Source organism: Puma concolor, chromosome D2 (assembly GCF_028749965.1).
Source record: "Puma concolor isolate L17-30 chromosome D2, mPumCon1.1.hap2, whole genome shotgun sequence".
Lineage (NCBI taxonomy): Eukaryota > Metazoa > Chordata > Mammalia > Carnivora > Felidae > Puma > Puma concolor.
Window position 1 is genome coordinate 11,779,849 of NC_141677.1, and position 24,074 is coordinate 11,803,922.

General features: G+C 46.1%; 1 protein-coding gene across 1 annotated transcript in view; it reads right to left on the reverse strand.

Annotated features, from left to right (window-relative positions):
* Positions 1 to 21,094, reverse strand: part of RYR2 (ryanodine receptor 2) — a 760,386-nt gene extending 739,292 nt beyond the window's left edge. Inside the window, exon 1 of the mRNA XM_086679587.1 lies at positions 20,915 to 21,094. Within this exon, the coding sequence (XP_086535713.1) occupies positions 20,915 to 20,962 (48 nt within the window). The 5' untranslated portion in view covers positions 20,963 to 21,094. The remainder of the gene's footprint in view (positions 1 to 20,914) is intronic.
* Between the last annotated feature and the right edge of the window lie 2,980 nt (positions 21,095 to 24,074).

Below are 24,074 nucleotides of genomic sequence, written 5' to 3' on the forward strand. Positions count from 1 at the left end.
AGTGTTAATAAATACTTGATTATAGCCAATTTCCCGATGGACACCGTTGCCGCCACCACTGGGAACCTCTGAACTTGGCCACACACAGGGAGACGATCACTGCCCCACCACCTTACTTTCCACTCTGCCCCTGCCTTCTCTGGTCCCAGTCCAGACGATCCTCGATTGATATATTTTCACCATGGATCTCTACATTTCAAAGATTGTGTTTCATCTGCTGAAAGTTAAATATGATTTTAACATACCAAGATAATTACAAATCAATCAATCATGATTAATCTAAAAGAAGGAAAATATGGGGGCTCCTGGGTGGCTCAGTTGAGCATCCAACTCTGGCTCAGGTCATGATCTCTGGACTCGTGGTTTGACTCCCGCATTGGGCTCTGTGCTGACAGCTCGGAGCCTGGAGCCCGCTTCACATTCTGTTGTCTCCCTCTCTCTCAGCCCCTCCCCCACTTGCACTCTCACTCGCTCTCTCCCTCTCTCTCAAAAAAATAAAACACGACAAAACCTCTTACCAAACTACAGCAATCAGAGTTGATGAAATTCTCTAAGTTTTCTCTGAAATTGGGGAAAAGGATCAAAGATCTGCCATCATGTCTTACAGTTGTCATTTACTGAGGTCCTGGCCAGTACAATGGGACAAGAACAAGAAATAAAATGGGGAAGCAAAAAATAAAAGGGTCATTAGGCACAGATGACATAATTGGGTACAGAGAAAATCCAAAAGAATCAACAGGTAGTCTATTAGAATTAATAAGTAAACTTGGCAGGGTTGCTGGATACAAGGTCAATATGTAAAGGTAACTATATTCTTAGGTTCTAGAAAATAATTTTTTTTTTATTAAATTTTTTTTTCAACATTTATTTATTTTTGGGACAGAGAGAGACAGAGCATGAACGGGGGAGGGGCAGAGAGAGAGGGAGACACAGAATCGGAAACAAGCTCCAGGCTCTGAGCCATCAGCCCAGAGCCTGACACAGGGCTCGAACTCACGGACCGCGAGATCGTGACCTGGCTGAAGTCGGACGCTTAACCAACTGCGCCACCCAGGCGCCCCTAGAAAATAATTTTTAAATGATACCATTTACATTAACATCAGTAAGTTTCAAGAACGTAGGAATATATCTGATCCAAAAAGCCTCTCATAGTAAACTAAGTATAATCCCTGAGAGAAATTTAAGACTTAATACCGTGAAGATACCAGTTCTTTCCAAATTAGTCTACAGACTCAATGTCATCTCATTAAAAGTCCCAGCAGTTTATTTTGTTGGAATTCACAAGCCAATTCCAAAATTTAAACTGAAATGAAAGAGGAATTAGAACAAAGTCAGAGGACTAACACCAACGCATAACAAGTCAATATAAAACTGGCCCAAGTTAAAAGTCACAGGATTAGAGCAAAAAAGTGGGGGGGAAGTGGTCTCTGTAATGACTGGTGCTGGATCGAGTGGACACCCATGGCGGTGTGGCGGGGAAACTGAACTCTACCTCAAGCTATAATGGAAAATCAATTCTACATGGATTATAGACTTCAAGGTCAATGTTAAAATAATAAAACTCCAGAAGAAAACACGGAGGAAAATCTCTGTGGCCTTTGGGTAGGCAAAGATTTCTTAAACAAGGTATAACATGAACATACCATGAACGAAAAACCTGATCACTTGAAATTCACTGAAAGGAAAAACTACCGTTCAACGACCACAACAAAATGCCCATAAAAGAGGGGGAAAGCAGCCGTGCTGGAAAAGGTATCTGCAATAGACCTGACAAAAGGCCTGACACAGGCAGCATATACAACAGTCAACAAATTAATGAGAAAATGATAATTTTATTTAAAAATGGGTTAATACTTGAATAGGTACTTCACAAGGAAATATCCAAATGGCCATCAAAGATACAAAAAGATGAGTTATCATGAAATGCAAATTAAAATCACAATGATATATGCCATAGGGATTAATTTTTATTAGAAAAACTAACATTGACTAAGTCCTGTTGGTGGGAGCATTGACTGGTGAAACCACTTTGGTTAAGTGTTCAGAGCCTGAGCCTCAAGTATCCCCAGTAAGCAATTCCACTCATTGGTGCACATCTAAGAGAAATGTACACATACCTGTATTTCAGGTGATCATTCAACATTTGAGAACACCAGCATTTTTCATAATACCAGCTCTATTCATAACAGTAAAAACTGGAAATAAGCCGGTATCTATCAACCAAATGATTCAGTCAACTGTGGCATAAAACGATAATAATGAGCCACCATTCGATACAACAACATGGACGCATCCCACAGACATAATATTAACCAAAGAAACCAGACACAGAAGACCACATGTTGTAACATTCCATTTTACATAAAATGCAAAAACAGGCAGAACTAATCTATTTTGCTAAAAGTTACAACAGTGGTTACCTTTGGAGAGGCGGTAACCATCGGTGGGGGGGGGGGCGGTGAGAGAGGTTTCTAATTGCACACAACATTGTACAGATCGGTCTGAGTGGTAGTTACACAGGTATGTTCATACTGAAAAAAATTCATCAAGCTGTGCACTTAAGACTTATGGCCAATGATATTGCAACAGCAACATAATGGGACAGATGGCAGTTAACTCTTGTGGTAAACATAGCATAACGTATAAACTTGTCAAAGCTCTAAGTTGTAGACCTGAAACTAACATAATACTGTGTGTCAACTATACTTTAAAAAATGTTAAAAACAAATAAAAAATGCACTAAACCAACTTGACAAAACTTACGTGCTTTACTATAGGTATAATCTAATTACACTGTGAATTCAAGTTTGTTTTTTTTTTTATTTACTCAAGAAAAATTCAACAGGAAAAAGAGTCTAGGGAAAGCCAATAAATCAGTCTTAGGAAAAGTTGCCTACAGGCAAGAACTATGTCTTATATATCTCATTATATCCATGGAGTCAAGCAGAATGCCTGGCAGATACATAACAGGTATTTAGAAACGCTAAGAATACAATAATAATAACAATAGTAATATATAAATTTACACGTACTTTCTATTTCCACTGTTACAAATATGAGGGTTTTCAGCCAGCATGTGATAATCCTTGTTAATCTCCCCTTGGACAAAATGGGAAAATGCAGACCGGATGATTCTAATACACAACTGACTTGACACAGACTTAGAAGGAAATCTTACTAGGTTGGTGCATTGGGTTCTAGCCTCAGCCCTTTGCTATTTAGGAGATTTATTAGTGACTCTATAAAAACGATTTGAAAATACAAATGAAGAAAGAAGCTCTAGGGTAACCCCCAGCATCCCACAAATTCCTGATACATAGAAGCTAGTGAATACATCCTTGCTGAAAACAGGAACACACGCACATAAATAATCATGGTCCCTCCCACTCGGTATATTCATAATATCACCATTCAGTGAAAACATCAACCTAAAAAATGGTCAATCCGATATTTATGGCATTCATAAGGAACTGAAGGAACCCAAAGCCAATCGTGTAGTTAAATAAAAATGAGTGCCCCAAAACATTAATTCAACGCCCAAATATAAACACAGCCTTAGTCTCCTATAATTTATAGTAGTTTTTCTTCTCTCTACTTCATGTGAAAAACTGTTATATTCTCAGTAGTTCAGTTTATGGCACAGAAGAAACTTATCAAATCACGTCAGCAATAATTTTCCTCTGCCCATAAAAATAGGCTGGATTTATCTAACCTTAAAAAATAGACTCCATTTATCCACAATATTGGCCCCCATCTTGGAAGTTGTACTATTAAATTATGTTGACTTCTGATGGCCTGAATAAGCAAAAGAGGGTTCCATTACTCATTTTCTCTCTTATGCAAAGATCTGCAAGCCCTTCTCCTTGATTTATTCACCAGACTCCATTTTAGTCAGATTCTAGTTTGCTCCATTATTCACAGCAGAGGGCAACAGCATCACCATTGTTAACGCTGAGATTTTAAACCCATTTCTATAACCTGAGTCATCAGGGTTATCTCTATACATGCCCCCTCTTCCAGAACTCTGGGCTTCAAGCTGCCCATCTGTAGAGGGAAGGGACAAATGTCTCTCTGTTCCCTCCTGTGTGACTGCATGACCCCTGTGTGATTTATAGGATCACTGGTGCCACTCCCTACTGACATCAGTCCTCGCTTTGGGCCGTTCCAGAACAATATTTCTTTTTGATATAACTTATGCCCTGTTTCTTGCTCTGCCGATCCTGCCAATCCAAAATTCAAGATTTTGTTCTGCAGAAAATGTCCTTGGCAGGACTAAAACTAGAAAATGCTCTACTCACGGTAGATATGGCAGTTTCTTACCACTTTAAAATAAAAATGTTGGGTGGCTACCTCTCTCCCACCTTCTAGTTTGTGCTTGAGTGTTACCATCGTCCTCATCTCCCCTTCTCTCTGGATCAGCATCCAGAAGCACTGCAACCGGCTGAAATGACGACAGAGTCCCAGGGACAACAGGAAGAAGCCTCTAGATCATTTGGTCCAGCTCCTCTTTGCCCCCCATGGCATGCCCAAACCCTCTTTGCACAAGAGTGGTTTCATTTTCTTTTCTTTTTTATAACTTTTTAAAAATATTTATTTTTGAGAGAGAGAGAGAGAGAGAGAGAGAGAGCGAGCACGCGCGCGCACACAAGCAAGCAGAGGAAGGGCTGAAAGAGACACACAGAATCTGAAGCAGGCTCCAGGCTCCGAGCTGTCAGCACAGAACCTGACACGGGGTTCGCACCCATGAACCATGAGATCGTGATCTGAGCCGAAGCTGGATGCCTAACTGACTGAGCCACCCAGGCACCCGGAGTGGTTTCATTTCCTAAGAAAGGAGTGAGAACTGGGTATGCGTGGCTTGCTACGTCTGAGTCTGGGCTCGTTCTAAAATTTAATCCTGGCACATGGAAAGGTAGAGTCTTTGAACTTGTTTGTGTAGCAAATGCTGGCACCCCAGGCACATCCCAACAAGACCAAAAAGACAGATGACGTGTCTGAATTCTTCACCTAGTACATTACTGATTGAAGAGGTTCTTACAAAGTTGCAAAGTGTATAACTTTGTTTGATATGTGGCATATCATATTTATTACATATACATATTTATTACACATACATACCTATGTCCATTAAACAAGGTCAGATGTATTTAATTTAATAGCGGCAAAAGGTGACATACTTTTATCTTAATTCTGTATCGATGCATGGTGGCGAGCCTGTGCTTTGGCTAGTGGGGCAGATCATAAGATAATCGTCATCTCAAAAGCAGCTTCCTTTTAAGAAAGTGTTGCAGGCAGTGATTGAGGGCAATAAAGAGATTAAGATACATTCTTTGTTGTTAAGCACAGACATCTGCTGACAGCTTTTACTTTTATATCCCTGGTGTTCAAGTATGAGACAAATTGGGATGTGCACGCTTAAATGCTATATGCATTTACTACTTAGATTTACAACAAAACACAGAGTTTTGCAAGCTACAAATTATATCTGCCGTAGAGTGCCAATTACATACAAATGTAATTTTTATGGAAATTAAAATATCTCAAAAGTGTAAATTGCTTAATTTTCTGAAAAATTACTGAAGTTTGTTGAGCCGGCTAAGTTATTTATCATACTAGGAGAGCCAAGGGCAGTTGCGAGCAGCAGAATCCTTTTGTTTCCTACGGTATTTCAACACGTTCCCCTGATCTGAACTGTCAGAGAATTGTTTTAATATACTCCTAGGCTGTCCATTCGCTAAAAAATTATTTGTAAATACCTATACAAACCCTGTAATCTTTTTGAGTCAGTAGCTAAAGGGGAAAAAAAGGAAAGAAAAAAACACCAGCACTGGGGACTTCTACACACCCCACTGAGATAGGCCTGCTTCAAGCCCAGGTGGCTCATTCCATCACCGATGACGCCATGCAACATCCAAACGAAACACGCCCAGTTTAGAGCCAACAAAGCTCTGACTTTAACCGCGTACCAAAAGGTCCCCGGCTGAAAATGCAATTGTGCAAAGCTAACCTAAAACCAAATGAAAAGAGCGTGTGCTCTCGAATTAGGTAAAGCAGTGGTGAAGCATTTGCAATAAGGGGATGATGCATCAGTGTCCCCGTGTGCCCGGTTACAGCAGCAGGGGGAGGACGGCCGCTCTCCTGTCCAGCACCTACAGTCTTGCTCCAGCAACTATCCCTCATCCTCCTTAACTTAGATTATGGTCTCGCCCATGAGAAAAAAGTAATGACTTCTTCCAAGCTCCCGTCCTCCCCCCACCCCCTGCCAGGCTCCCACCCCCCCATCCCTCCTCCTCCTCATCACCAACGTACGGGATGAAAATGTCCATCCGCACCGTCTTCCTCAGCTCCGGCCACCCTCACCTCTCTCCTGCACCCAGCATCTGCTTTCACCTTCCTCGGAGAGACCGCATCAAGCCTCCGCTACCAGGCGCCCTTCGTGCTCCTGATGGGACACCACCACCCGCCCGCCTTTGCTGTCAGGCCAACGGCGTTGAAATCTGCCCCCTGCGGCGCATCCTCTTCAAATGCTAAATGCACATTTCCAGTGTTGCCCGCCTATTCGCTTCCTGGGGCCGCCGCGGCAAAGAGCCACAACTGGGTGGTTCAGTATCTGTCGTCTTGCGGGCCAGATGCCCGAGATCAGAGAGTCAGCAGGGTTGGGTCCTTCTGAGGGCCTCGGGCATCCCTTGGCTTGCGGGAACACGGCTCCAGTCCTGTCCGCACACGGCACTCTGCCTGTGTATCTTCACATCATCTTCCTTCTGTACGTGTCTGAGCCCACACTTCCCTTCTGTTAAGGACACCAATCACCTTGGATTAGGGCCGACCCTAACGACCTTATTTTAACTGACCGTGTCTCCAAATAAGATCGCGCTCTGAGTCACCGGTTAGGACTCCGGTGCATCACTTCGGGGAGGACGCAAGGTAGTCCACAACGTACCTCTAAATCAGTATGTCCGCACTTAACCCCACAGCCCTCCCCTGAAACCTTCACTTGGGCCACATGTCGCTGAGTCTCCTAAGCTCCTCCTTTTCTTCCTCTCCTTCTTCCACAGCATCTCTTAAACCTCTCCCCTCCATTGCGTTCCCACAGCCAGCACACAAATTTGGGCCGAATTATCTTACGCCAACTCCACGGCGACCGTCCCCTAACAGGCTTCCGACCTGCAGTCTCCATCTGATCTCTCCATACACCAATTCATCTTATAAATTGCCGCCGTATTAATCTTCCTAACAGAGGCTCTGACCCAGTTCCCTCCCCAGAGAGGGGGGAAAAAAAAAAAAGAAAGAAAAAGAAAACAGAAGTATAACTTCAGAGGCACTTCTGACCTTCCCAATTCAGGGTAAATCCCTGCCCCTGCTGGTGTCAAGGCTCTCCAGCCTTCTGGGATTACCACAGCCCACACTCTCACACAGTCTCTTCGCCGGCCGTGGCCCCATGTGTCTCCCGGCTATACAGTCCAGGGTCCTGCAAGAAAAGAGATGACTCCTCCGGAAGGTTCCACTGCAAGGTGTTTAATGAAAGGAGCAAGGAGTCACTAGGGAGGGTGACAGGGTCCAACAGAGCGAGGCCAGCAATGGTGGGGAGCTGTTACCAGCCCTGGGCTGGAGGCAGCAAGGGAGGAGCGTGTTCCCAGTGCCCAGGGAGAACAGGAGCCTCCCGGACACGGAGCAGGGCAGACAGGAGTAAACACGCATCGGGGATGGGGAAGACAGAGAAAACCCACACCCTGCCTCCACTCGCGTTCCGATTCACCTGGGATCCTGTCTACCCACCCGCCTCACCCAAGTCATCAAAATCTACCCATCTTTATTTTTTTTTAATATGAAATTTATTGTCAGATTGGTTTCATACAACACCCAGTGCTCATCCCAACAGGTGCCCTCCTCAATGCCCATCACCCACTTTCCCCTCCCTCCCACCCCCCATCAGCCCTCAGTTTGTTCTCAGTTCTTAAGAGTCTCTTATGTTTTAGCTCCCTCCCTCTCTACCCATCTTTAAAAGGCACTGGTGACATCAAAGATTTCTTTTAAAGAGGTAAAAACGCGACTCTTAAGCAAACATAAAATGAACGCACGTCTGAGGTTTTACTGAATTCCTAAGCAATAAAGGACCAGTATGACAAGAGAGCAGGTTCAAAGGAGAATCCGAAGGACGTGTGCATATCAAAGTCCTCCAGAAAAATGAACCTGAACTTGCTAGCAATGTGCAAAACTGCCGAGTGCCCACGTTCCACCAGACACTTTGCATTTTCCGTGATCGACAACCAAACACTCAGGAATCACTGCTCTGTGCTTCCCACAACTTAAGGAATTGTAAAATAGCTCAAAAGACCAAGGAGAGGCAGAGATGACCCAAATAGGAGAGTGAGGTGGACAGGACACCCACAGTTCTTTTTTCATCGGCCACATCCACAGTCCTGCCCAACTCTTCCCGACTGTTGGAAGGAAAGAAAGAAGGCAAGGACAGGAGGAGGAAGGAGAGAAGGAAGGACAAAAACGGGGTCTAGTGCCACAAAGACCTTGGGCTCACCACCCACATCATGTCCTCACTCGCTGCCCTTGAGCAAGTCACTGCCCTACATCTATCTTCTGATCTGCATGAAAGCAGTCAACTGCCCTGCAGACGTAATGGATTGCTGGGGGAATTGAATGAATGAATGGTGGCTATCCTGTCTGAGCCAAAACTCTTGAGGAACTTTCATTTTCCTCCACTAGAAAATCCTTAAGCTGGACCTGACGTTCCTTTTGAGTCTGAAAACACTGCGACCATAAATGCCTCCTCCAGGAAGCCTTAGGCAACCATAATTATCAGACACACATCCTTCCCTCCTCAACATCCTGGCTCGTAGCAGTTATCTCCTTCTCGCATCTGATCCACGGTAGGACATTTGCTGTTTCTTTATTCCCCATCCCACCCACCAGAGATACAATAAACTCCTTGAAGCAGAACAGGCCCAGAGAGATTTGAGTCCCAGCACCTAGCATGGTGCTCGGCACATAGTAGGTGGTCAACAAATATTTCAAAATGAACCAGAAGAAAATACAGGTCACAGCCACCACGAGCTATCACTTCACACCTGTCAGAATGGCTATTATCAAAAGGATCAAAAATAACAAGCGTTCACCAGGATGCAGGGAAAAGGGAACCCTCGTGCCCTATTAACAGGGATGTAAGTTTGGGCGGCCACTACACAGAACAGTATGGAGGGTCCTCAAGGAACTATAAATAGAAACTATCACAGGATCCGCTTCTAGGTATTTAACTGAATGAAAGGAAAACACTAATTCCAAAAGAGACCTGCACCCTCCACATCCACGACAGTATTACCACAACAGCCAAGACATGGGAGCCACGTAAGTGTCCACAGAAGGATGAGCGGAGAAAGAAAACGCGGTATACATTTACACACCATGTACTGTTACTCGGGCATAAAAAAGAATGAAATCTTGCCCCTTGTGACAGCATAGATGGCCCTCGAGGGCATGACACCAAGTGAGATAAGCCAGACAAAAACAAATACTGTCTCATCTCACTTGTATGTAGACTCTGAAAACAAAAACAAAAACACAACAAAAACTCACAGATACACAGAACAGATGGGTGGTCGCCAGAGCTGGGGGCTGGGGGGGGGGGGTGGGCAAAATGGGTGAAGGGGGTCAAAAGGTGCAAACTTCCAGTCACAAAATAATTAAGCCTTGGAAATGTGAGGTACAGCATGGTGACTACAGATAATAATACCGTATTGCATATTTGAAAGCTGCTAAGAAAGAAGATCTTAAAATTTCTCATCTGGAGAAACAAATATTTTGTGACTATGCGTGGGGATGACGTTAACTAGACTTACCATGCTGATCATTTCACAATGTATACAAATATCGAATCATCGTGTTGTACACCTGAACTAATATAATGCTATGTGTCAATTATATCTCAAATAAGTAACTACATACATACGTACATATCAAAGCAGTCTTGCAGGGGAGGCGGGGTGGGAGAGACAAGACAGTAAACAGGAGAAGGAAGAGGTAAAACCACAATTCTCTCTTCTCCTTTGCAGTTTCTGTATCTTCATGTGTGTACAGAGGACTTAAGTTGGGCCAATTTTGCAGGCTTTCCTGAAGGATGCTATTCTCCGTAGCCGCAGTCGTGGGACCTTTATACTCCATAATGACACCCCGTCTTCAGGAGACAGTGGCCCCCTTTACTGTCACAGAGAGGACAGCAGAAGAATTGGATGCTTCCGGCTTCCTTGACAGCCATCAATCAGAAAGCATTCAGCTCAGCTTTTCATTTTGTCTGTGACTCGGGAAGAAACGTTCTCCTGATGTTTCATTGAACCTACAAGCCAGAACTTGTAAGCTGAGCAAAACTCCCAACCATGAGCCTTGTCTGTGAAGACAAATCATGACAGATGTGTCCCGGACCAGAAGGGATGGAAGGGATATGCTAAGAGAGAATAAGGAAAAAAATAAAATGCCATCGGGGATTAAATCCAGTAAAGACGTGCGAGCATGCGTGTGTGTGTGTCTGCTAACTTTTTCAGGTGCCTCAATCATCCTTCCATCACGCTCTTCTCTGAAAGAAAAGAAAATATGTTCTGCCCTATAGGCTCATAACTGTACATGTCCCTGAAGGGCAGTTCTTTAAAATATTCTCTCCTTTCAAAAAAAGGCGCTTCGATATGTATTTTCATCCCTCAGCCTATTCCCCCAAATGTCCACTGTTCCAAAAATAAAATGAATCCAAACTTTCAGAAACCCTAAAGAGGAATCGGGATGGGGGCATTTTCAGAGATCATGTGGCATTTTGAGCTTCGACTCCTGCCTAACACGTTGTTCAACATTCTGGATGCTGCCCTTTGTGTGTTCTTTTCACGTCTTAGATAAAATCAAACCTACTTTCGTGGTGATTTACCCCACCTCACGGAGGTGGCCTTTGAGCCCTCCCATTATGGATACATTCACCACTCTTCACCTTTTGTCTCCTCTGAATTTACACAGAGCACAAGCCTCCAGGACCACGAGCCTACCGGTCCCCAGGTGACGTGTACAAAGTTCCGCTGTTTCGACACCTCAGCTCTACGGGACTGGCTTCTGCCTGCCAAGCGTCTCCCACGTACCTGGTATTATTATACCGTGAACAAACTCAGTTTCCGATGTGTGCCTCTTGAGTTAGGACAGCCTAGTCAACTCTGCACACAACTGCTCTATTCTGTATTTATCGTCAACATGTTATCAACGTATTGTCTCACAGAATCCAGTCACTTGGATTCCACAAACATCTAAGGAGGGCCTCTCATGCGGCACGTACCCTGTGAGGCACTGGTAGTTTAAGAAATTCACACTCGATATTATGAAGTACATTCCCACAGAGAAAAGCAAGGCATCAAGCTTCCCTCTGGTTTTAAAACAAATTAATCTCCAGCTGAAAGGGACCCCATACGGTCTTTAAGTGTGCAGGTTCTAGAGCCACCTGCCTGGGCCTGAAACCCTAGCTCCACAGCCTGTGTCTGGCAATAGGGGGCCAGTGACTGAACTTCTTTGTACCTGCCTCTGAGGGATTTTGTACGGATTTCATGAGGAGATAAAAGTGAAATACCCAGAGCACACATTCTGGACAGTGACTACGAATATACCTACGAGAAATTAAGTCACCAACAGTGGTAGGTAGATAATTCCGTAAAATAGCCCCGGTCTCCTGACCACACCAGAGAGATGATGGCCCTTCAGGGCTGCCACCATACTTCAAGTGACTTCTGTCAGTCTCTAGAATTGTCCAGATGTCCCTAAGAATTCCCCCAGACAACCTCAAAAGACACATGGGATGATGCTGGTTTGTCTCTGGACCTGCCCCCAGCAAAATGGCATCTCTCACAGACGGCTCACCCGTGGGCCCTGTCGCTTACCGCGTTCAAAGAACAAAAACGAGACATTCAAGTATGAGAAGCAGGAACAGAGAACAACATTTCACTGCCACCCCGAACTAATTTAACAGAATTTCACTTTTGGGTCAAAATTTAGTAAAAAAAGAAATATGGAGTGGGGCCCCTGGGTGGCTCAGTCGGTTGAGCATCTGACTCTGGCTCAGGTCACGATCTCGCGATTTGTGGGTTGGAGCCCCGCGTCCGGCTCTGTGCCTACAGCTCGGAGCCTGGAGCCTGCTTCAGATTCTGGGTCTTCCTTCTCTCTCTGCCCCTCCCCTTCCCTCCCTCTCCCTCTCTCAAAAATAAATCAACATTAAAAAATAAAAAAGAAGAAGCCACCCCAAAGCTTAGTGGCTTAAAACAATGATTTGAAAAAATACATATGGAGTACTATCTTTCTCCCATGTGAGTGCGTTATACGTGTGTATGTGTGTGTGTGAGACCAAAATTTCTTAATGAAAATTTCTTTGAATGTGAAAGAAATACAAACTCTACCGAAATCTCAAAGACGTTAAATCATAATTCCTTTTAATTTGATAATCAGAAGCCTGCTGTGGGAAGCAAGCGAACACAACTTTCAATGGCTATAAACTCAGTGTGACATTTAGTACTGACTTTAACAATGTCCCGATTTACTCAACACTCAAGGATTTGAGTTGTCCCGTATTTTTCTTTTTTTGTCCTCCAAAAACATACCTTTTATAGGTACCACATACGTATCTTTGGTTTATATCTTTGGTTTATGTATTAGATCTTTGGTTACGTGTTAAAACGCAAGTAAAATTCACGGGTTCATGTGACCATTATGAGTCAGATTCTAAATTCAGAGAGAAGTGAAATAATTAAAAATTTCGTTAGAAGGGGAATACATGTGCAGGGAGTTTTTTAAATCACAACGTTTCACAGGGGAAAACACTGTTTGCTGTCGAAGGAAACATTAAGTGGACCACACTCGGTTGCTCTTCCTGATGTGCTGATGACGATGTGGGACCCGTGACCCTCACCGGCCAGCCACACATGACCTTCCGACGCACATTAATAAGTGTGGGTCCTTGTGAACAAATGTGTGCTCATGGCGCCCCCTGGGTGACTCCTGCCTCAGCCCCTCTCGGACCCAACAAGGCCCCACCGCCCTGTGAGTTCCTAGAGCCCTTTCCGCGGTGTTCCTCACTTTGTCCTGCATTCGCCTGGCTCCCCAGCTAGACTTAAGGTTTTCTTCAGGTAAACTGGCAAATCCTCCTCTCCAGTCGGCGACGGTCAGTGGCTGTGCACAGCCACCTAGCGGAGGTCTCACCGGGGCACTCGGTGGCCCTGGCTCTCTCTTGGTCCCTTACTCTGGAGACAACTCTGCCTGGTTAACGAGCCCGGAGGCAACAACACGCAGGTCGTCTGGACACTCCTGGTGAATGGAAAACTTCAAATTTCTGTTTAACTGCAAAATAACATCACTACAGAACTTTCTTTGGGCCACAGGAACCAGGAAATATACCTCCCAACCGGGGTCTGAGGCCAACTGTAATGTTTCAGGAAACCCCAGAACTATGCTCACTTGTTCACTAACCCAGTAAGAACAGGAGGCCAGAGAAGTCCTCACTAAGCCAGGAGAGAAGATTAAAAAGGAGGTTCACTAGGAGTTTAGTCACTGACCCTGTGATCTACCAGGATGGGAATTTCCAAGGACCTCAAAAGTCACTGAAAGTACGTACTTCCGGCACAAGGGTAAGGTGTTTTTTATTATTATTAATATTTATTTTGAGAGAGAGAGAGAGAGAGCAAGCAGGGGAGCGGCAGAGGGAGAAGAAGAGAGAGAATCCCAAGCAGGCTGGACACTGTCATCACAGAGCCCAACGCAGGGCTCGATCTCACAAACCATGAGATCACGACCTGAGCCAAAATCAAGAGTTGGAAGCTTAACCGACTGGGCCACCCAAGTGCCCCAAAAGGGTAAGGTTTTTCTGTTATACTCATCTTTCTAAATGATTTGAGTTTGGCTGACCCCAGGAACTCCTAACATGGCAACCTTAGAGGGCCCCTCAGAGCCAAGTCCCCACTTGACCTTTCCCAGAAGAATTTTCATAGGACACCTCCACCCTCAAAGTCACACAATCATTCATGTTCCATATTCTTCCCGTGATTCAGAGATGAAAATAAGTGGACGCAACTGCCCCACCAGAAGCGCCTGTGACGCCCTGAGAGTCACCTCACCATCTAGAAGCATCTCGTTTGAAATGCAAATTCTGACAGGGACCCAGTGTCTCTCACTCAGACTCACTCAGGCCTCCATTTAGTCTCGTTCTCTCCTTAGGTCAGCTGTCTTGGTAACTTCCCTCTCTGGAATGCTCCTCACATGTCTAGCACCAAATGCCCTCCCCTGGTGGCCCAGGAGCCCCCGTAGCCTTCCCACAGCCCACCATCACCTCGTCTGTCTCACCCACACACCTCCCCTAACCTCCTACTCTTCTGCCCACAGGAGGGATCTTACTAACACTCTCCCATCCCCACAATGTTTGTCTACTTCTCTCGTCACAGATAACTTCTTTCTGCGTTTGAACACATTCGCGGGATCTTCACAACTATTAGGAGGAGGAGAGAGGGAGGAACTCTTCTCTTGTCCTGGTCCTCCATTTCCATGATTCCTCTCAAACCTGTCCTTGTAGGTAATACTGCGCTAAGCATCGTGGGAAATGAACGCCCCCCAACAGTCACAAACCCCCCCACAGAGCCTCAGGGGAGCAAAATTAGGGCCACACGTAAGTGATAAAATGTGTGGAACAGGGACACTCGAGAGATGGTTCGAGAAAGGTAAAATCACAATTGGCTGGAGTGACCCAAGGGCTCCAAGAGGATGGGGAACTTAAGGTGTCAAAAATCAGATTATAGAAGGTCATGAACCAGGCAGAGCAACTAGACCGCACGTGACAGGAACGTGGAACTGGGGAGGGGCGTCACGGGCACAGGGTTTTAGGAGGATTCAAATGGCAGGAGAATTCAAGGTGGGTTGCTATTGGCTGGTGGGGTAGAGGGACAATGAAGGGTCACAACAAGTACTGGGGTGTGAAAGAAATCTAAATCTGAGCCAGATGCCAAGGAAAACACCCCAGGAGATGATGACAAGTAAGATACAGGAAGAGAAGAGAAAAGAACTCAACAAATGCATGGAGTGCCTACATGAGCCAGGCAGTGGAATAGGCTTTGCACATAAATTCTATCACATGATCTTCAAAAATCCCCCTGAGATGCCTAATATTATTATCTTTAGGCCATCAGGAAAATTAAAAAAAAAAAAATTTCCCCAAGTACATAAGCTAGGTAACTGTTGGAGAAAGACCTCAGAGCAGGTCTACGAAGGTTAGGACCACACTGGTGTTTCTAAGAGCTCAAAATGGCAGCGCCACTGGCCGACACAGAGCCACTGGAGGAAGAGCCACTTAGGGGGCTGAATACACACGAGCTCAGGATGGGAGACCTGGCAGCGAGGGGCAGAGCACGGTCAGTTCCGAGGTGGGTTTCTCCTGCAGGAAGGAGTGACTTTGACAAAGTTCCTATAATTGCTCCGGCTCTCAGAGTTGGATGAGGTCATCGTGAAGTCTTTTCAAACTCTATTATTCCAAAGATCCAGCCTGATCAGAAATACATATCAAAAGGACTCCGAATGTGCCAGGTCTCCAAAAGTGCACACAGGAACTTCGGGAGGGAGGGTGAGTCTAGCAGAGCGTGTGGAGACTACAGGAACAGGGGTGGAGGGGCGCATCTCGACTGGGCATGGAGGGGGCTACTGGAAACATCCAGCTCAGCGGTTTTCGGGGTAAAAGCAGCTAGGTAGCAATTACAAGGAGAGGCAGAGACCAGCTGTGGGTGGAGCCCACATTTGGAAGAGCTGAGCGGCTAAATGGAGAAACTTTAGGGCGGGAGAAATCCGAGTGCGTCAAGGTGGACCAGAAGAACAGCGGAGAGGGAGGCAGGGAAAGGAGGACTATGTGCGGACTCCCGCCCGGCACCAGGGGCCAGGGGCCAAGGTCTAGGACGGGCGAGAAACGGCAGCTTCAGAGAAAAGGAGAGCAGCGTCCTTGCCAGTGGCTGGAAGGCCGGGGGCGGATGTGGACAGGGAACCCTGTGAAGGGGAAAGAGAAGGATACGACAGGACAGGTGGGTTCTGTAGGGAGGGTGGCGTGCTGAAAACCAGCTCCCTGACCGTTCCGCAGAGATTTTCACGCACCTGGCTTGACTCTACGCCACTGCTATGGACCGAATGTCTGCAACCCCCTAAATTTCACACGGGGAAATGCCAACTCCAAATGGGACGGCATCAGGAAGTGGGGCCTTTAGGAGGTCATTAGGGCAGGAGGCTAGGACCCTCAGGAATGGAGTGAGGGTCCTGATAAGAAGGCGCACAGGGCAGAAGATTTTTCTCTCTCAGCCCTGTGAGGACACGGCAAGACGGCCAGCTGCAAACCAGGAAGAGGTCACACGTGGCAGCTGCCTGCACCTGGATCTTGGACTCCCCAACCTCCAGAACCGTGGCCATTAATATCCGCTTAAGCCCCCCTCCCCCACTGCATGGTCTCGTTATAGCAGCATGAACCAAGACAGCCCCTAATTTGGAGTAGGACACTGGGCCAAAGCATCTCAGCTCTCTGAGCTTTAGTCCTTATTTAAATGACCGCGGGGGGTGGGGGGGGAGGGGGGTAGACGAGATGTCGTTTTCTAAAGGTCTCCTCCTACCCTAATATCCTAGAATTTTTACATGTGTTTTCTTCCCTTCTGATTTCACGCCAGCCTCTAAGTCGCTTCTTTGCAATTATAATTGCAAACCACATCTCTCCGTATTCTGGATGCTTCCTTCGCGCTGAATATCACGCCCTGCATGCGGAAGGTGCTCAACAAATGTTTTTCTGAATTAATAAAAGTCCCGTAATGTCACAGTTTCAGGAGCCAAATGGGTGCCTTCCTCCTGTCTCCAAGGACAGTCCCAGAAGTTGTAATCTTCCCTCGGCTAATTCAGCCTTGATAAAAAAAAAAACACTTACCTAAAGCCCAAGTACAAATAAGACTGAATGTCAAATAAATTAGTGCCCGAATTGTTTCAGATCCTGCCCTTCCTGTGAATGTGTACACACAAATTTAAAAAAAAAAAAAAAAAAAAGTCCGATTATGTAAGCCTGGGTGCACTTTCTATCAGTCCCTTGACAAAATACCACAGTGCACATCTATCGTCATGCCTTCGTTATCAAGTGAACAAAAGGTGCAAATTCCCACGGCCCACTCAGAGTCTTTTCCTTTGTACTCCATGACATTCCTACAGCTGACAAAAGCCACTGGGTACCCTGTCTGCTGGAGCACTGAAACCTACTTGAACCGCTGATATGCAGCCTTTCTCTCCTGGAAAGGACATTAGCCTAAAATCTGAATTTCAGTCTTAGTTCTGCACTGTTGAGTCACTGACTTTGTACAATTAACCTTCCTGTACCTCCACAAACGAGGCTAAACATTCCGGCTCAATCTACTTCACACTGTTGGGTGCTAGAACTGATACTTTAGGATTCTTACTATTAATTGCAGAGTACTTTCTAAAATTCTTATTATTATCTCCAAGATGTACACGTCCTGCAAAGAAATCTACAGTTAAATTGCTCATTCTGCAAAGGAAGGCCAGAGGAAAGCCAAAACACCCCCATAGGAATAATGTCTGCAGCTTGGATTAAGTTTTCAATCTCGATCTATGCATAAACACAAAAAAGAGTAACTGAACTTTCCGACACAAATGAAGGAAAAGCAAAGTACTTGGGAAAATTAACCCCTGACCAAGGTCATCTTCCATCATGGCTTTCTTGAAGTCAAGAAATTCCCTCTATAAAATTTTATGATTGCTAGGAAAATAAGAGGAGTGTTACTAAAAAGATCCATGGTTTTAGTACCAAATTACAGTTCACTGAGAATTTTAAAATAAAATAAACCACCCATTCCAAATCACAGGCATGTTTGGATAGGACACTGAACAAATCCATCACGGGCTGAAGGCTTATTTTACGATAGGATTAGGTCCTTAGCACATCCAGGGTTTACAAGTCCACATTCTCACTTTCTCTCCAAGATAAACACATCAGAGTGGGCAAGCTTCCAGCTGGTGGGGGAGTCACTGAATCAAAGATGATCGTTCATCCACATAACCACTTGCAAGAAATGTCAGCAAACTCACAACTGCATAATGATAAAGCCTGGCACAGGCTAACCAGTGACAAAACTCCCCTTCACAAATGACGAATTAATCCACAGCAGTGGACATAACTCATGGACACAGTTCATTAAAGATTTCACCTTTGCTTCCCTTAACAGTGATCACCGATGTCTTCTAGAAGAAGAAGAAGAAATCAAGTTTTCTGTGGACAGAAGGATGCCAAGGATGTGTCAATGAGCCACGGTGTTTAAATAAGAATCCAAGATAATACTTAAGGTGCTCCAATCAGATATATGAAATGATCAGCTACACAATTAAGGTCTCCTAATGACTGATACTCGTTTTTTTTTAAACACAATAGCCTTAACTGTGATCTATAACTGTTTCATCTAATAGACAGATTATTAACCCTCTCTGGGCCATTTCCTTTAAAACAGAAGGAGAAGGAGAAATAACTCATAATGAGAAGATTGCACACAACAGAGAAATGCCCTGGGGGAAAAAAGAGAGAGAGAGAGAGATGAATTTACTGTAAGAACTACATTCTCTCCGTTAATAACTCCATTACCATCTCTGAATCATTAACACAGTCTCAGGTTAAGAGAATAAAATGCAAAGGAGCAAGGGCAGAAGGCAGTGGAGTTGGTGGTAAAGGACTGGAGAATTCCCACGTAAAATTGTAAAATTTAGAGGAACCGGCATGTTTTCCTTTTAAACGTCAAGCGACACCAAAAATATTCCCCTGCTCCACTGTGCCACCTCCTTCAAGGTCATTTATCATCAGCACAACCTACGGATGTTTTATTAAAAGAAAAATCCCAGCCTAGGACTGCCAGATCTCTACACAGGACCCACTTATCAAAGGTGTCGCACCAGCTGAAAGGCAGCTGTTGAGTGGCACGGAGTTAACATTACTTTATATGCGCAGAACCCCATCAGCACGCACATTACCCCGGTCTCTATTAAGTATTCTGATAACACCACGTCCACCAGTGTGGCTTAACATTTAAGCCTGCAGGAAGCCCTTGAATGTGTGAAGCCTTCCAAATTTTTCTAGCTGATTTTAACCCTATGGGGTTTGAAAAAAAAAACAATTTAAAAATTACACAGGAAATAATGCTTTGTCCACTTGAACAAAAGATGTTGTGGTTTGGAGAAACATATTTATTTCCATGCGTCTTTGATTAATTTTTTTAAAACCTTATGGACAGTTTTTCACTTAAAAAAAAAAAACTGTGTTATGAGTAGGCTTAAAACATTCCCCACGAGCAAGGATTTAGCCTACAGGCTCTTCAGAGTCCAGTCGTGGGCCAGTTGTACTTCAAACAGCATATATAATGGTGCATAACGTGTAGCCGTTAGCTCAGATCATTCCCCATTTGAGGCCGACCCTGGATCTTATCCTTTACAAAGGCTTTCCACCCCCACCGTAAATATTAAGGAAAAAATAAATGCCTTCAAAAATTAGAAGACCAAAAGAAAAAAAAAATGGCCACTTACAACGTTCCTGAACAAATTGACCATTTTCACTTGTTCTGCTCCTGTATACATCATCTACACTATTTTCACACCTAAAAGTTACTGTCTGGCTAATATTTCAAAATTTAAATCTATGATTTTCGTGACCGTGCGGGTAACTGGGAAGTGATCTCTTTTGCACCGTTGAGGAAAAGAAGCAGAAGCTGCAGTCCTCGGGCGGGGGTGGGGGGGAATCCTGGAAGGAAAAATCTTTCGAAGGGGAGGAAACAAGTGCCGGGAAAGGAACGACGGAAAGAAAGGATGCTGCAAATGCTAACTAGGTTATTCCTACCGCGAAGTTACGGCATTTTCTTTTGCCAAGAGGCTCTCCAGTCCCAGCTCTGAGGTGAGCAATGCCTCAGCCTGGGAAGTATCTGCAGCGTTCGAACAAATCAGCGAGGGGAAGGAGCAGCGCCAGGAGGTACTTAAGGAGAAAAAAAATTCTATCAGTGTGGAGCCAACCTTTCCCTGCTGCCACCCAGTGTGGAAATTCCGGGCAGTCACCCTGCCCTTACACACGCACACGCGCTCACACTTTGCTGCACTAGGCATTCAATAAGCCAGCATTGAGAGAACGACACGTTCACGATGTCCCCGCCACCCCCGCGTGCGCGCGCGCACACACACACACACACACACACACTCGCTTCCCATCCCTTCCACGTTCTGCAAACGGTCGCAGCACCGTGGCCCGCGTGCCAGGGAACCTCGGTGACCACCGGGGCGATTCCTCCTCCCCTCCGCAGCACCCTGACTTGGGGGAGATTGGGGGGGGAGGGGCGCCGCGTCCCGCACCTCCTCCGGGACCAGCCGACCGCGGCGCGCTCTACGCCAAGTAGGCGAGTCCCGGGGTTGCGCGACAGCGCGCGGGTCCAGCCCGCAAGCCGGGGAAACCGCGCCGCGGCGGAATTCCCGGCGACAGCCCTCGTCCCGGGGCCCCACAGGCGCCCCGGCCCGCACCACCAACCACCCCCAGCGGCGATCCGGAAGGCGCAAGCCCCGCCACGGGTCAGGCCGGACGGGCCCTCCTCCGGGACTCCGGCGGCTGCGAGGCGCCGGTCCTCGGCGCCCCGGGACCGGAGGCTGCGCGCCTCCCGCCCGCTCTCAGCGCTCCCGCCGCGCTCCGGCCCCGGCTTCTCCCACGCGCGCACGGACACGCACCCTTCCCTCCCGTCGCCCCCACACGGCTCCCCCGGGGCCCCGGGGGCACCCCGCCCCGCCCGCGCGCCCCCGCGCCCCCGCCGCTCTGCCCGGCCCCGGCCCCCGGGGGAAACGCGGGCTGCGTGCCGCTTACAGTTCGCAGGAACTGGATCTCGTCCTCGCCCTCGCCCCCATCGGCCATGGCTCCGCGCCTTCTCGCCGGGGCTGGCTCCCGAGCCCCGCGGAGCCCGGCGGCGGCCCCTCGCGCTGCCTCCCGCCGCCGCCGCTGCTGCTGCTGCCGCCGCTGCCGCTGCGCCGCCCGGAGCCGGGGGCGGAGGGGGCCGCGGCGGCCGGGTGCGAGCGCCGGGCGGTCCCCGCCTGCAGAGCGGAGGAGGAGGCGCGGGCGGGGGCGGCCGAGGCTGGAGCCTCCCTGCGCCGCACTGTGCGGGAGGAGGGCGACCCCGCAGCCCAGCCGCGCCGGCCCCGCGCTCCCTGCCCGCGGCGGCCGACTGCTCGGCCCCGGCTCCTCCGAGCGAGTGCGCCGAGCCCGCGGAGCCCCGGCTGGTGCCGCGGTGGGGGCGGGGAGTGGGGGCGGCGGGCGGGGAGGAGCTCGCCGGCTCCCCTCTGCTGCAGGTAATCCGCAGCCCGCCGCTCGGGCCCGCCAAACCCGAGGCCCAGCGCCGCTTACTGGCTGCCCTGGGTATCGGGGCCCCGAGCACCGAGGAGCGCGCAGCCTTCCACCTCCGCGGGTCCGCCCGCCCCTCTGACCTTCGGTGAAACCCGGGGCTCAGCGGGGCTCAGCGTTCTCTCCTCCCGGAGGGGACTGCGGCGGTAACTCGCGCGGCACCCCGGACGGCGCGCAAGAATCATCTTTCAGCTGGACGCATGGGGTGGGTAATCGAAAATTAAGTCACCCAACACAGGGTATTTTAAAACTTGGATTTCCTCTACTTCTGACCGACAAGGGGATTCTGCAATATCTAGTCTCGGTGTACCTTGCTTTTCACAGGCCACCCATACAAAGTGCGCGGTGCACAGAACTGGAACAAATTCATTCCGCGAGTATGTGGGGAGTGCCTATGGCAGACACCTGTAGTGCGAGGCAGACAACAGAGTGTAAACTCTGATTCGACTAGGAACTGCCGGAAAGGAGGGGATCAAATAAACTTGAATCGCTGATGAGCTAAATAGACCTTGGTACCCATTTATTTCTGAAGAAATTCAGAACATCTGAACACCTCACCATATATCACAATATCTTTACCTCGCACAAATCCACCCAATAGCTCACCACGTCGCCATTTGACAAAGGGCTGTGACTTAACAAAATGCAGGGTGTCTGAGACGATGTGGACAAGAAGCACTAATCTCTTGTCCCTAGCTCACCGCAGCTACCTAAGATAGTTAATAAGCATACGCAAAGTTTCCAAACGTCAGTCCTACAAAGATTAAAGAACTGTAAAATTAAGGTTTTGCATCAGTCTACCTAACATTACACATTTTGCGGCATCGAATGAGTTACTAAAACCTACCAGCAAGTTCTATGCAGCGTACATCTTATTTTCAGCTCTCCTCAACTTTATACTTGCTAAGCTGGTTTTGCCTGTTTCCAGTAAAATGAATACCAAAAAGAACAGGTGTGATAAATACTCTCCCTCCCCTGTAAGAGTAGGAATGTTCTGTTATATTTAATGATACTAGTCACCTAAAGTGCTTGACATATTCTTGTACAGTGATCCATGACAACTAAATCTTAAACCATTACTATTTATGTGTATTTTTACTCCTAGGAATCTCTAAATGAGCAGAGTCCTCACTAAAGGTAAAAGTCCTCCATGAAGGATGACTATACTCTGAAATTGGCTCATAATTTCACATTAAATAGTTTGATCTTCCAAATTTATGACATAAAATTGAATTTTTCTGTATTTTATTCATAACTATGCATACATAGACCATTTCTTAATTGAACATGCACATTGTATGTTTGGGAATTACTCCATTCTACCCACATAGTAGGTAAAATATAAAAACTCTAACTCACTGGTTTTACATTTTGGCATATTAGCTAAGCTATACATTTTTCTACCAAGAGTTATATTTACTTCTTTAATTCTCTCAAGTGATAGCATGTTAAATGGCCTGAGTACTTAATATTCACCATATAGTAAGTCTTCAGTAGCAAACCGAGCAGAGGACTTTTGTAAAACATACATTTGTGTGGACTTGAACATAAAAATACAATACTATGAGGTTTATAGATCTCTAATCTGTACTAGAAGTATAAAAACATGTTTGAGAATGATCATAATATTCATTTTTTAAAGAACTAAAGGAAATACAGCATGTGATCTAATATTGGTGATAAGTATATGCATGAATACTATTTTTGGTACTCTGATATGTTTTCTGTATTTCGTAATTATAAAAATTTAGATGATTTTCACAAGAACACTAATAAGTTACTAAAAGCTAGGGGAATTTTTGAAATATTTTTTAAAACTGTTTCAACACATGAGAAGATGCTTAACACCACTGATCATCAGGGAAATGCAAATCAAAACTACAATGAGATAACACCTCACACCTGTCAGAATGGCTAAACCCAACAACACAAGAAATAGCAGGTGTTGGCGAGGATGTGGAGAAAAAGGAACCCTCTTGCACTGTTGGTGGGAATGCAAACTGGTGCAGCCACTGTGGAAAACGGTGTGAAGTTTCCTCAAAAAGTTAAAAATAGAACTACCCTATAATCCAGCAATTGGGTTACCCAGGTATTTACCCAAAGAATACAAAAACACTAATCCAAAGGGATAAATGCACCCCAATGTTTATAGCAACATCATCTATAATACAAATTATGGAAAGAGCCCAAATGTCCACTGACTGATGAATGGATAAAGAAGATGTGGTGTGTGTGTATATATATACATATATATGTGTATATATATATATATATGTAATGGTGTATATATATGGTATATATACATATATATAATGGAATATAATTCAGTCATGAAAAAATGAAATCTTACCATTTGCATTGACATGGATGGAGCTAGAGAGTATTATGCTAAGTGAATTAAGTCAGTCAGATCATATGATCTCATTCATGTGTGGAATTTAAGAAGCAAAACAAACGATCATAGAGAAAAAAAACGAGAGGCAAACCAAGAAACAGACTCTTACCTACAGAGAACAAACTGATGGGTCACCAGAGAGGAGGTGGGTAGGGGGATGGGTAAAACAGGCGATGGGGATTAAGAAGCGCACTTGTTGTGATGAGCACAGGGTGATGTATGCAAGTGCTAAAT